The sequence below is a fragment of the Poromitra crassiceps genome (genome assembly GCF_964638095.1).
Source record: "Poromitra crassiceps genome assembly, chromosome: 11".
Taxonomy (NCBI): Eukaryota; Metazoa; Chordata; class Actinopteri; order Beryciformes; family Melamphaidae; genus Poromitra; species Poromitra crassiceps.
Genome location: NC_139643.1, coordinates 25206777 through 25219989, shown reverse-complemented (window position 1 = coordinate 25219989; position 13213 = coordinate 25206777). Strand labels below are relative to the sequence as shown.

The window sequence follows — 13213 nt, the reverse complement described above, 5'->3', positions numbered from 1 at the left end:
CTACATAAAACAATGTAAGATCAATCAAGGTCAAAATGATTGCAGTAGCTTTGAGTTTCTAAATTCAGAATTTTATTATTTAGAAAAATGAATAGTCAGTCAAAATAGACAGTCTGGAAACTAATATTTTTCCATATGCTTTTCCTTTTTGCATATTGTTCAAGACCTGGAAAATACTAAAATCAAATTCCATACTTTTCCATACTTTCGTAGGAACCATGATTAAAACATTGCAAAACACCTGCCAACTGCTGCACATTGTTCAATGTCACAATTTGGCAATCTGGCTTTATTCAACTCATCCAAGATTCCAAATATTGATGACATTTACAATACATTTAATACATGCCCTTAAAATCCTTCAAAAAAAGAGACTAAAATGAGTACAGCAATATTATGTTGCTGTAGACAAGCAGAATGAAAAACCTTTGATCAGTATAAAACAACGTAAATGCATTCAACTGCCTACAACTGTTTTAAAGTGATCAAATTCTTGACATGATACAAATTGCAATAATTTGTTCACAACTTAACAATTTAAGCTCCAATAACATTCTTGTGCAATATTAGCTACGGTAGTCATGATGCAAAAAATATATTTACTTCAAAAGGATGTTTTATATATCATCCAATATAAAATATTTACTTCAATGAACATGCAATATCCACCATTCAGTTACAGTGGATTTAATTATGCGCATATAGCTGACAGCTTCCTGGTTTTGACGTCAATATTTATTTTCTGCTAGGTTATGCTGATACCCAGCCGTTTTTGCCTGTAACATCCGGTGATACTAGCACCCCTGACATCCTGAACGAGTGGATATCTCAAAACCTTCATCAGCATAATAACACAAGTCAGAGGTGGTTATATTTGGCCTACCATTTACAGACTCTCTAGTATCCAGGACGCTCCTCAGTATTGTGGTAATATCAAACCCAACTTTTATTCTGCAATGAATTAAAAAAAACAAGTACAAAGAGTCTTGTTTTCCTCAATTAGGCCCCTAAACTTTGGAACGACAACTCTATTCCTTTAAGTCACAACGGTAAACACATTTTTACAAACTTGCTTTTCCCTTGTGCCGTTTCTGTTGTAATACCATGTAAAGCACTTTGCTTTGCAAAAAAAAAAAAAAAACATTATTAGCGTGTGAATATTTTTAGATGTCTACTTTTTTTTTTAGACCGAGTTGGATTTAAGTTTCAAATGCACTGAGAGTCATGATGATGGCATTCATTGCTTTCTGAACATAGAAGGAATCAAATGCTTATGAGGGACAAAAAAATGAGCAAGAGGCCAACATGTCTTTGAGAGTTACTGCGTCGTGATGTTAAAGAATGTGGCTTCAGGTGTTCCTCTCGTTAACCCCACCATCGCTGCCTGGGAGGAGCCGTCGTGGGCGGAGCCACATCGAAGATGGCCGCTTGTCCGAGCGACGAGCAGACGTAGTACAGGTTGGTGGCCAGCATGACCAGTATGGGGAAGAAAGACAGGCCGAAGCCCAGCGCTCGCACACTGCTGCCCAGGGAGAGGCACACCCAGTAGATCAGCCTGTGGCGCAGAAATAACACACTGTAACCCACTCCGCACGAGATGCTTAGGGAAGAGAATTAATAAGCATTATTATGGCCTGTCAAAACAGTTGCAACTCTATTTGTGGTTTGAAAGTACCGTGTCATGTAAACTGAGCATTGAATATTTGTAATTGTCCCCATTATGTTTGATTGATATTTATGTTTTAATCAGCATGTTTTGGACGGATGGGTAATCTTGACCCCAAAAAAAGTATTCAACCACCTTGGCTTTCTATGTATTTTTGTGTGATGTTGCACAGGGTGAAAGTCTCGCATGATCAATCATGGTGCAACAAACAACAAAGTTGAATAGTCCCACAAAATCTTGGGGGAGGGCTGTTGTTCTTTAATTGTTCATTGCTGAAAATAGCCTCTGGTTAAAGCTGACAGTCTGCACTTGACTCTCAGATTGTGTGTTTTTCATAATTATACAAAGTCATATGAGAGTGTTGTTTTTGTCACAAACCTGCCGAAGGCAAAGATGATGGTGAGCAGCGGCACCAGCTTGAGCAGGTCCTGGCCGATGTAGGTTGCCATGACGGCTAGTTGCAGGAAGTAGATGAGGAAGAGGGCCAGTGATTCGTTGACAAAGTGCCAGTGGACCGCGACCTCCCTGCTCTCTAGTTTACCCTCATAGAGCGGCTTCAGCGCACTGAAGCGCAGCCTGGCGACCCCCTGCACCACAACGCCTGCAGGCAGACACAGAGAGCAGGACGCAATTTCAATAAGAAATATCAAACTGCTTTGTGATTATTATTATTATGATGATGATGATATAAACAGAGACAGCCTGTGATGATCGATTTGAGCTGTGCATGACTAAAAAGAACACATTCAACACTGGGAAATTCAGCATAGCACATTAGCATCCCTTATCCTGCTTACCCAGGAGGATGGGGACAGTGGCAAAGAAAGAGCAGCGCAGTGTGTACACAATCCTGAGGGGGGTGCTCTCCAGCAGCGGGGCATCAAAGGGCAGGAGGGCGTAGCCACCCCACACCAGCAGGGGGAAGAGGAGAGCTGCGGCCGCCGTGGCCAGACCTAGCTTCAGCTTCTCGCTGCATACATGGTCACAGAAGTCTAAGGGGAGAAAACCAGAGTTAGAAGATTTTTGTCAGCAGCCGTGACGTGTGGCCGGTATCGTTTTCACCTTGTGAGTCTGTGTGTGTCGTCAGGGCAAAATGTGGTCCACACACTCACTGTAGCAGGAAGTACCACAGAAGCAGTACTGAGTATCTTTGTCTGTTGTTTAGATGTTTTCTTTGTCTGTGGACAGATTTCGTCAACGCAATTGCGTCACAAGTGCAGTCAGGCTTGACGGGTGGGTAGTTGAGATCACAATGAAAGGCCAGTTTGAACATGGGTGTGGTCGCAGCAAGTGGGTGAGAACTAGGGGAGTAGGAAGCAGGGAAGGGGCCATTGCCCCACCCACACCCCAACCCCCAACCCCCAAACCCACGCCCACATTTGTTTTGCGTTGCAGGCGTCGTGGCTGGTGTGATCCCATTACAAGATGGTCTCTAGTTTTTTTTAAACAGAGTGGCGATCATGGCAGATCACCTTCTTAAGTATCCCTTAAAGCCCATGACACACCGATCAAACATTCTCCAACTGCCATCATTCTGTAGTTGGAGAACGCTCGATTGGTGTGCCATGGGCTGAACACAGACAAACAAGGATTGAACATGTTGAATCTGACCAAACATCTCCAAACAAGGACAGGCAGAACATGGCACATGAAACAAATGTCTGTGTTTGTTGTAGAATGTTTGATTGGAGTGCCATGGGTTTAAGGACACAATGGGGTGACAGGGAGACAAACACGATTAGAGGGGGACAGGAGTCCTGGCATCATTCATCTCAAGGCTTATAGCGATATGTGGCTAACGAGGAAGTGGTTAATTAGAGCGGTATGCGGTTAACGAGGAAGTGGTTAAAGGGACCCTCCACCGAAAAACGATCCCGATTTATTCTGCGCATAATCTCACACATATCCGAAAACTGTAAACAGCTTTGCAGACATTCATTTCGTTTTGACAGTTATTGAGAGTTGGTTTGAGTTTAAGTTGTGGACCAGTGATGTCATTTGTGCATGAATGAATACTGTATTGTGTAAGTTGAGTTGATAGATACAGACCTATTTACAAGATAGAGCTACTATGAGGAAAAGGACGGATTGTGCCGAGGAAGAACTCCCAATCAACATCATCATTGGTAAGTAGCAAATAGGGCTAGGTTTTAAAAATTTGTGAACTATCCCTTTATGTGACCCGACTGTGTTCCCGTCACATGAATTGAGTTGACACCTGGATAATTGCTCCCGCAAAGTGTAAAGACAGTGTAAAGTGTAAAGTGTAAAGACAGTGTAAAGTGTAAAGACAGTGTAAAGTGTAAATACAGTGTAAAGTGTAAAGACAATGTAAAGTGTAAAGACAGTGTAAAGTGTAAAGACAGTGTAAAGTGTAAAGTCAGTGTAAAGTGTAAAGACAGTGTAGAGTGTAAAGACAGTGTAAAGTGTAAAGACAGTGTAAAGTGTAAAGACAGTGAAAAAGTCTCATCTGGCTCAGCTGTATTGCTCATCCTACGCAAAAACCGGTCTAACTTCAGTGAATGTCTAACGTGGGTGGCAGGCAGCACAGGCTCGGGCTCTTCGACAGCTATGCTTTCGAGATGCAATAGAGACTCACATGTGTAGTTGTCGTCCTGCTCGGTCCACTCGGGGGAGAACTGCACTGCTGAAGCCGGTTCCGTCTGCGGCTCCTTCTCCGTGTCCTCAATAAAGTGTCTGCTCTCCTGAGGGGGCTCCTTGCTGGACGGACGCAGAATCTTGACTTGCGGAGTGAAGACCAAAGCAGCTTTCTCCGGCATCCAATTCTCCTCCTCGTCGTCGTCGTCGTCGTCCTCCTCCTCCTCGTCTTCGTCATCTGCGAGTGACCCGTCTCCTTTATCGGCCCGCAGAAGCTCCACCTCCTCTCTCCACCTCTCTCCCTCGGGCATGCTCTCCCTCCACTTGGCTTGTGTCTTTCTGTCGCTTTCGGCCGGGCTGCTTCGGCCCTCCGACAGGTCTTGGCTTCCTCCACTCGCCCCCGCGTCCCGCTCTCCCGCCTCTCGGACGGCCTTTTCCGGCGATGCCCCGTCCGCCTCCACCCTCTTCTCTCTGTCTCCCGGCCATGGCAAAGTGCTTGGCTCCAATACGGCGGCGCCAGTCTCCACTTCCTCCTCCTCCTCCTCCTCCTCCTCCTCCTCCTCCTCAGACCCTTCTTCTTTCGTCCTTTCCTCTACGCCTTGTTGACCTTTGCCCCCTGATACTTGGGGTTCTGCAGTAGCACCAGACGCCACCTCTCCGTCTGACTCTGGGATCAAACCACTTTGCCCAGACATCCTTGTCAAATGTGAAATGTCTTGGTTTGTCTCTCTTTTGGGTGAACTGTCTGACTGTCAGTGACGCCTCTTCTTCCCGTCGCGGAAACTCATTTTAGGATCATCTCTGTTGGGTTGCCAATCTGAAATCTGATTCTGAAAAGGAAAGAAAGTTACAACAGTATTCAAGACAACTTCCTCCTCAGCCTTCAGTTTAAGAAAATTCAAAGTCCATTGTTTATGATGGGTGTGTTCTCGGCTTGTTATGCTCTTGGATAGGTACATACTGTATATAGCAGCTTTCTGCAACTCTATCGCCCTCTTTCTCTCTCTCTTGTTTATGTTTTGTGTGTAATACACGCAATAATACTAATACTAATAATAATACTAATAATAATACTATCAATCCAAGTATTGAATTGTGTATATCAATAAGCCTATCAAAGACCAATCCCGGGAGATATTCCATTTCCACTGAGAGCGAATTAGAGACTTTGTGGATACAGTGAGAATATTTCTGATTATTTGAAGGAGATATGGCCACACTGGTTCTCTTATCACTCTGCCCAAATAATCGCAATCTGTGATGTCATCAGCCAGGGTACAAAATCTGCAGCTGCTCTTTAAAAATGAGGAAAGTCTGTGGAGCACAAAGCTATTCAACCATGGACCAGCCACAGCACAGGAACATCCCAACTGCAAAATATGACCTGGATTAGAAGAAAACTGTGTGATTTGCCATCAGCCTAGAGAGGGACTGTTCTTAAATGTATTTAGGATTCAGTAAGGATCTTAAACACATTTGGATTTTGGATACAATTGATACTTATCCCAATTTTGGGATATCCAAAGAGGCCATCCCTTCAGCCAAAATCCTGCTTCAGCTGTAATGTGAGTAATAATGTAAACAGCCTGCCTCCCCTTTCAACTTTTCTGACGTAGCCTACATGTAACAGTATGTGTCTGCTGTCGATCTACACAGTCAATGGCTGTGGACTAAAAAACAGTTTGACAACAGTAAAGTTGGAAAAGAATTAAGAAACCATGTTGTTGTACTTGTAAACTTAACACAGGAACCCAAACTGGGTGTAGAATGGCTTTCTGTAGGCCTAATGGCAAAGCAGAACTTTTTCCTGTTTGACTTTAAGCCGAGTAGCCTACCATGGATTTTACGTGGGTCACAAAATAGGCCTGTCTCAACCACCTATGGATTACGGTGTGTTGACCTAACCCTATATACATACTTGTAACATTGCCTACACAGGCCTGGCAGTGACACACAGCCGTGTGAGCCGCGAGGAATGAAGTTAGTTGATGGAGCTGAAACTTGTTTCGCAACTTGCAAGTCACATTTAACTGCGACCTAGCGCCTTGCCATACTGAACAATTTGAATAACTTTGATCAGGAAAGTGACTTACCTGCTATATCTGCCACATCAACGAATCAAACAAACCGCAGTCTTTTAACTAACTAACTACGACTTCAGTTGTTGATCACTCGTGGAAGTTAAACTTGAAACGATCGAGTTATTCGGCAGGTGTGTCCAGGTGCTGACTCCATTCTTCAACCAGAAAGGAGCAAAAAGGAAAGAGGTATCACTCTGCCTCCGTTTCCAGGTCCTGCATCGAGCACCACTGGAGGTTCTATCAGTGTTTCTCAAAGTGGGGTCCAGGGACCCACAGGGGTCCTTGAGGGGGTTCCCCAGTAAAAAGGGGAACACTTTATTTTCACTATAATTCCATCCATAACATTATAACAGAATGTATGACTATTTTGATCATGGGTTTCATACACTTTCTGTACTAAAACATCTAAAGGCTAAAATCCCATGGGCGACCCTGGAACCAAATCTTATTAAATGTGGGTCCATGGTCCAATTTGTGTCGGTTAGAGGTCCTTGATGTGAAAGTTTTAGAACCACTGCTGTAAGATATCTTCAATTATAAACATCTAGTCAGGTCTAGGTTTATTTGGACCAAATGACACACAAGCCAATATTAACATAACTACTTACTTATTAACACTACTACTTACTACTTACATAACTACAATCAATACCCTAATTACCCAGCAAACTACTTTCCTGTTGTTTATGCTGAACTGCCTCTTCTAATTAGGGCAGTGCAGAAGCCATTGGTTTTTTAAGCCCAAAATCAATGAGCTTGCTGTCTATATCCATATGAGAATTATGAGAACTACTAACTCTAGTCATAATTACGTTGTAAGATCATTTGTAGTTTTACTTGGCAAATGCACTTTTGAGAATATTGTACATCATTATTTGCTATGTTGTCATATTTGATTTGATATACTTTTAACTTTTTTGTAAGTCATCTTTCAGTCTGGAAATAAGACTGCCATCCTGAGTCCGACAGTTTCTACATGTTTTGTTAGTGTATCTGAATTGCCACGTAAACTAATTCCCAGAGTTAAAAACATACATCACATTAAGAGGTTTTGATGAAAAGGATCAATCAGTTCCTGGTAACTGCTATATATTTGCTGTCTCGAAGGTGCAGTGTTGCATGGGTGACAATTACTGACAACTTTCACAGACCTGAAGATGGACTAACTTTATATTTTTGAGTGATTAATCTTCCAAAACATAGACGATCTTTGATTGGTGCATAGATATATTAAGCAAGCACAAGCAGTAAGCAAACAGGACTAGTGAGGGTGGAGCTTATACCCACTCCAAATTGAAAACTATGAAACATGGCAGTGAGTGGTAGTCTATGAACCTCCCTATAAAAAGATGAATGGCCTAAAAAATAAAACAAAAACAAAGGCAACATCCCCAAATACGAGTGAGAAACATCTGTATCAAATCCAAACATCACACACGCCATGAAAAATAAAACAGCAAGATCAACATTTTATTTCAAGAACATAAACTCACAAATTGTTGGCTTTTTCGTTGAAAACACACAAAAAACAAAATATTTCCACTGGACATGGTTTGACTTCACAAAGCCAGATTGGATTGCAAGTTTTGCAACAGCAACTTTAAAAGCACAGCGTCATATTCATCTCCACCTCACATTCTTGTACAAATAACTGGACACAGAGTAGCACATTTTGATAGTAATTTCATCCAAGAAGGGGTAATCAATGAGAATAAACTGAATATACAAAAAAAAAAAATCTATGACCATGTTGCACTCAATTTATACACAGGGCATTCAAAAACAAGGCATTCAAAAACAAGGCAACACGTTTCATGAAATCAAACCAATCACTTGAATTTAATATCATTGTGATCTTATAAAAAAGAAAAATGCTTCACAGCTACACATATCAACATTTAGAGAGAAGAGTGAAGTTGAAATTACTACAGCTAACAAAACAGACAAAAGTAAACGGTGCATGTTGAGGAAATCTTCAGGGCATTACTGTGAACATCTTGGTGTCGAACAGCCTAAATTTACCTTTCGCTCTTTCAAGGAATACATTCCCATGGATGAGCCAGGACCCATGGAGGAGCCAGGCCCCATGGAGGAGCCAGGACCCATGGAGGAGCCAGGCCGATCTATGCGTGAACTCATTGATCTATGAATGGTAACTGACGGTACATTCAAAGCTTTGGCAATTGAGGCAAAACAAATGACGAAGACATTTAACTGTGAAATGGCATTTAGAGACATTAGACATGGTCTTATCCCCCCTTCCCCAGTTCCAACCCCCATACTCAATATTTTAACCATGTTTCCTTATCTTGATGTCTGACGTTTTGAATTGTTTTCCTCTAAAAGTCTTTCCCCCGTCACTGAGGGACTTGACTAAATGCTTAAAAAAGTATTATGGTAAAAATGCAACAGGGAAAAAAGCAGTACTAACCTGTCCTATAAGTGCTTGTTCAGTATCTCTAGTAAAAATATTTTACACTTCGATGAGAGAAAGTAGAAACGATTAAAAATAAAATGTGTCAGTTATAGTGAAAGCATCAGACATCCAAAGCACATTAACAAAAATGAACAAGTTAGTCAGGAAAGTAAGAGCTGCAGAATATCTAGCCTACCCAAATGACAAAATGTTAAAAACACATCTGTTCCTTTTAACAAGTTTGGATTCTACGTTTCTAAAAAGCAACTGGAAGGGGTCGTGTACGTTTTTGTTCGTGCTCCGCCATTTTCGGTTGAGTCGGATGCTGCGCCGCACCCGATCCCGCCTTTCGCCGAGCCTCATCGCTCACTTTAATTCATATCATCATCGTTGCCATCGAACGTGGCGACGCTTCCATCCTGATCCGCGGCCGTTTCTTCGGTATCGTCTGCGTCTTCTGGCGGCACCGTTTCCTCAGATTGCTCCACCTCCTCCTCTCCTTCATCTTCCTCCTGCTCCGCTGATGAAGCTGGCTTTCCTCTCTTGTGGCGCCGGTGTTTCCCCGGCAACGCGCTCTTTTTGACAGAAAGCTTGGGGCGACCTCTCTTTCGCGGGGTGCCATCGCCACTCTTCACCGTACCACTCTTCACCGTACCCGAGGGACGGCCTCTCTTACTTGGGGATCCGTCGGCGGTCGCCGGGAGGCTCTTTCGGAGGTGAGCGCCTTTTTTAGACTCCACCTTACGAGGGCGCCCTCGGCTCCTGCGGGCGGCCGGGGCGTCGCCCTCCGGAGGGTCGACACGTGGGTACTTTCTTGGCCTTCCCAGCGGCTTCCACACTTTGGGTTTCTTCAACTCCTCGGGCGACGGCAAAGGGTACTTCCTCGGCCGCCCCCTTACAGGCGCCCCTTTTCTCGGCCGGCCGCGCTGCTTTCCCGTCGCGACGGAGGCGACCGTCTCCGCTTTCCGCAAGGACGAGGGCGTCTTGTTCAAGGAGCCTTTTGGTCGCCCTCTTCCCCTCTTGGGCGTCTGGGAACCGTCTGTGAACTGTTGGGTAGCTGTCTTTTGAACTCTTGCTGGCCTTCCCCTCTTCCGCTGAGACGGCCTCGAGATGCCGTTGGAAACATCTCGCGCCACGCGTTTCCTCCCCCTTCTCGAAATGTTTGGGTATTCGTCGTCGTCGTCGTCCTCCTCCTCCGACTCCGCCTCGCTGCTCACTTCTCTCGCCTCCAATTCGGCGATCAACCTGGGTTTCTTGTTGAGAGAACCTTTTGGCCGACCTCGTTTCCTAGGCGATCTCATGCTGCCACTGTCCTCTTCCCCGCTCATGGCACTTTCACGCTTCGTGGATCCTTTTGATAATTCTGCTCCCGAGTCATCTTCACTGGCGATAGCTTTGTTCGGGTATTTTTTCGGTCTCCCTCTTTTCTTAGCGGGATTTTCTTCCTCACGTTGCTGCGCAGTGCGTTTCTTTCCGGAGCCTTTTGGCCTCCCTCTACGGCTCAGGGACTGTGTGGACCCACCATTGGCAAAGTCTGAACCCAGCTCCAGGTTAACATCTGTGACCCACACCTGCAGCTCCTTGGTTACTTTCGGTCGCCCCCTTTCTCTTTTAGTCGGCCCGGGGCCGTTGTTGGACGTGTCCAACCCGGACTCGCCCTCGCTGCTTTCAGCGTCTCCTCGTCCTTTCTCGGTTATTTCCTCTTCCATACTGCTGCTTTCACGGTAGCCCAGCACGGCTTTGGAAAAAACGAGGTTCGAGGTGCACCTGCAAAACCACACATTGAAAAGTATAATTAAAGACAAGAATTGATTAAACCTTATTGCATAACAACAGGTAAGTGTAATAACATAATAGTGATCCCGGTTTCCCATAATACCACAATTACAGATTTTTTCCAGGGAAAACAGATGGTATCACATAACATGGACTACTATATTATGCAGTCATCCATATTGTAGAAAAATACTACAGTAATGTCATATTATAAAACCATTTGAACGCAATGAAAACCGGCTAGTTGTTTGGGAAATGACACCAGATGCATGCGCACTGGCATCATTTGGTGATAGTGATACTGCTTCTTTTTTTTAAACTAATGTTGTGGTTCTGGGTCTAGTGCATGTTCTGCCAATTGTACCCTTTTGGGCCTTTTTCGAAAGATTGTTGGCAATTTGAGCAATGTGTGCTATGCAGCATCGCTGTCAGGGGCACCTTAAAATGTCTGTAGAAGACAAAATGATGCCAGTGCGCATGCATCGGGTGTCAGGCCCCAAACAATAGCCGTTTTTTGTCAAACTTTGTCTTTTAAAACAATAACTGCTAACTTTTTGAAGCAACTAGGATTCTGATAAATTAAGTTTGTTTCCCCTGACCCCCCCCCCCAAAAAAAAACCTTCAGAAGGCAGAAATAAGGCGAGTTTAATGCCTGATACAGGATTCCAATGACTAAAGTAAGAGGGCGCTCCCCCAGCAAGCCATCAGGCGAGCTGTGAGAAGCGCCTGAGTGTAACAGGGGGAGGGGGTACTTGAGAGAAAGGGGGAAATGTAAAAACAAATTATGAAAATAATTTAAAACATTAAAATAAATCTGCCCAGGAGGCACTAACTAATTGCAACTTATTCACTCCATTTCTTATTTTCGTTATGTTCTTCAAAAGGTGGGTTATTATTCATTCATTGCATCGTGCTCTAGTTTTCTCTTGCTGCGTTTTCCAAAGCAAAATGTTGTATTTGGGTAAAGGGGGTACTTCGATTCAGAAATCAGGGAAAGGGGTACTACTGAAGCCAAAAAAGTTTGAGACCCAATGGGCGAAGCCTATTTTTTATTTTCTTCCATAATTAAAAGCTATGCTCCTATGGTAGTTTATCACCATTACAACACACATTAGGCAACAACTTAGGTATTTTCTAATTTTTTCTTCTGCTTTATTAATACACCAAGATAAGTTTAAAATAATGATACCTGAAAATGTCTCCATATCATTAAAACGAATTTTGTGTTTGTTATTTTGTATTATTATGCAATATGTATTATTATGCAATATTATATTTGTTATTTTGCATGCAATTAGTCCCGATTTGCATATTAGTTAAAAAAAAATGCCTACTTGAGATGAGCCGATGGCCCTGGCTATTTCCTGGACAAGACTGCAACAGCAGGAGCGTCTATTCATCCTTTCTAGCATTAGCTGGACGGATCGCTAGGTGCTTTGAAAGCATTTGTGTACACATTATCGTTGCATGCAATACGATGAATTTCGTGCTCTTTAATCGCTTATTTTACATTTAGAAATTAAGGCAACTGGTGGTGTACGTCAGAAATCCCATGCAATATCAATCGTAACTATAGTTAAAAGACAACAAACAAAATGCTACGAGTATTTCGTTGTTATCCAGGTAATAGTCGGCAACAAAATCGACGGCGATGCAAATAGTTAGCGACCTGGAAGAGAGAAAATATTAGATTTAATAGAGAGCGGATCTCACCTGTAAAAGTTATTCTAAGATATTTGCTTAATTTTCCATAATATATTGTTTGATCAGATGAACGTTAATGGCGTTTAAATTTGCGACCGCTTCCGGCGTCTGTGACGTTTAGGAAGCTCCGAAGGAAACCTGGGTGTTGTTGAGCTTTGGTTCCACACTTCTGCATCTAAAGCATCGCGATTACCGTGATTACTTGTGGTTGCAAATGCAGACGATTTAACATGAATTCCATTTTGATATTTCAATAAAAAAAATTAATACACTTTAGAAAACCTAATTTTGACCCGCAGACGTTAGAGCTGGGGGGAATATCTAACGTCAACGTCACATATTGTTGTGTAAATGCTTTGGCCATGATTTTCATAGTAAAAAAAACTTGAGATTATTATCCGAATATAACTGTCTGACGAAACAAGACACAATTATAAATACATGTTTTGGGGGATAAAAAAAACCCTATGCTACTGCGAGTATGCTCATTAACGTTATAGTTGGAGCATACGCTTAACGTTAATGGCAGAAATAGTTATATAACGTTACGTTACTCTGATAGCAATCAACATTCATTATAGACACCAGTCCAGAATAACTTTATAGTCCGCGACAAAATCGGGGGAAATATGAGCTAGAAAGAGAGAACATTTTAGACAACATGCGCAGATCTCACCTGTAAAATGTCCTCAGTACGTTTTTACCTAGTTTTTCCCGTTTTGTTTGATCAAATATCGCATGAATCGAAATTTCGCCTTTATTGTTGTGATGGCGGCAAATACGTCGGACCGCTTCCGGGCGTCCAGCTCCGATGGAAACCGCGAGAGTCGAGTTTTAGTTCCACTTCTGCATCTAATGCGATTGACGTTACCGTGATTTGTGACAGTGTATACACTATACAGTATCATAATATTCCACACATGCATACTTTCGGATACTTACGACCCCTTCCTATATCCACATATAGTTACC

At 43.0% G+C, this 13213-nt stretch overlaps 2 protein-coding genes across 2 annotated transcripts; both read right to left on the bottom strand.

Moving 5' to 3' along the window:
• Window positions 1-64: 64 nt before the first annotated feature.
• tmem79a (transmembrane protein 79a) lies at window positions 65-6494 on the bottom strand. Its single transcript, XM_083645786.1, has 5 exons — window positions 6358-6494; window positions 4266-5094; window positions 2464-2658; window positions 2045-2267; window positions 65-1555 (listed from the first exon to the last, which is right to left on the bottom strand). Exons 2-5 carry the CDS (start codon window positions 4957-4959, stop codon window positions 1366-1368), a joined length of 1302 nt encoding a protein of 433 aa, XP_083501912.1. The 5' UTR covers window positions 4960-5094; window positions 6358-6494; the 3' UTR covers window positions 65-1365.
• Window positions 6495-7789: 1295 nt separating this feature from the next.
• On the bottom strand, window positions 7790-13005 carry LOC310785797 (uncharacterized protein). Its single transcript, XM_083646948.1, has 2 exons — window positions 12918-13005; window positions 7790-10528 (listed from the first exon to the last, which is right to left on the bottom strand). Exon 2 carries the CDS (start codon window positions 10468-10470, stop codon window positions 9133-9135), a length of 1338 nt encoding a protein of 445 aa, XP_083503074.1. The 5' UTR covers window positions 10471-10528; window positions 12918-13005; the 3' UTR covers window positions 7790-9132.
• Window positions 13006-13213: the final 208 nt, after the last annotated feature.

What these genes read in the sequence shown, in the direction of transcription:
- LOC310785797 (XM_083646948.1), bottom strand. Translation starts at nt 10,470, where the DNA reads ATGGAAGAGGAAATAACCGAGAAAGGACGAGGAGACGCTGAAAGCAGC.
- tmem79a (XM_083645786.1), bottom strand. Translation starts at nt 4,959, where the DNA reads ATGTCTGGGCAAAGTGGTTTGATCCCAGAGTCAGACGGAGAGGTGGCG. An exon ending in GCAGGACGACAACTACACAT is followed by an intron (nt 2,659 to 4,265) that starts GTGAGTCTCTAT and finishes TTCTCCCCTTAG; the next exon opens with ACTTCTGTGACCATGTATGC. An exon ending in CACTGTCCCCATCCTCCTGG is followed by an intron (nt 2,268 to 2,463) that starts GTAAGCAGGATA and finishes GTCTGCCTGCAG; the next exon opens with GCGTTGTGGTGCAGGGGGTC.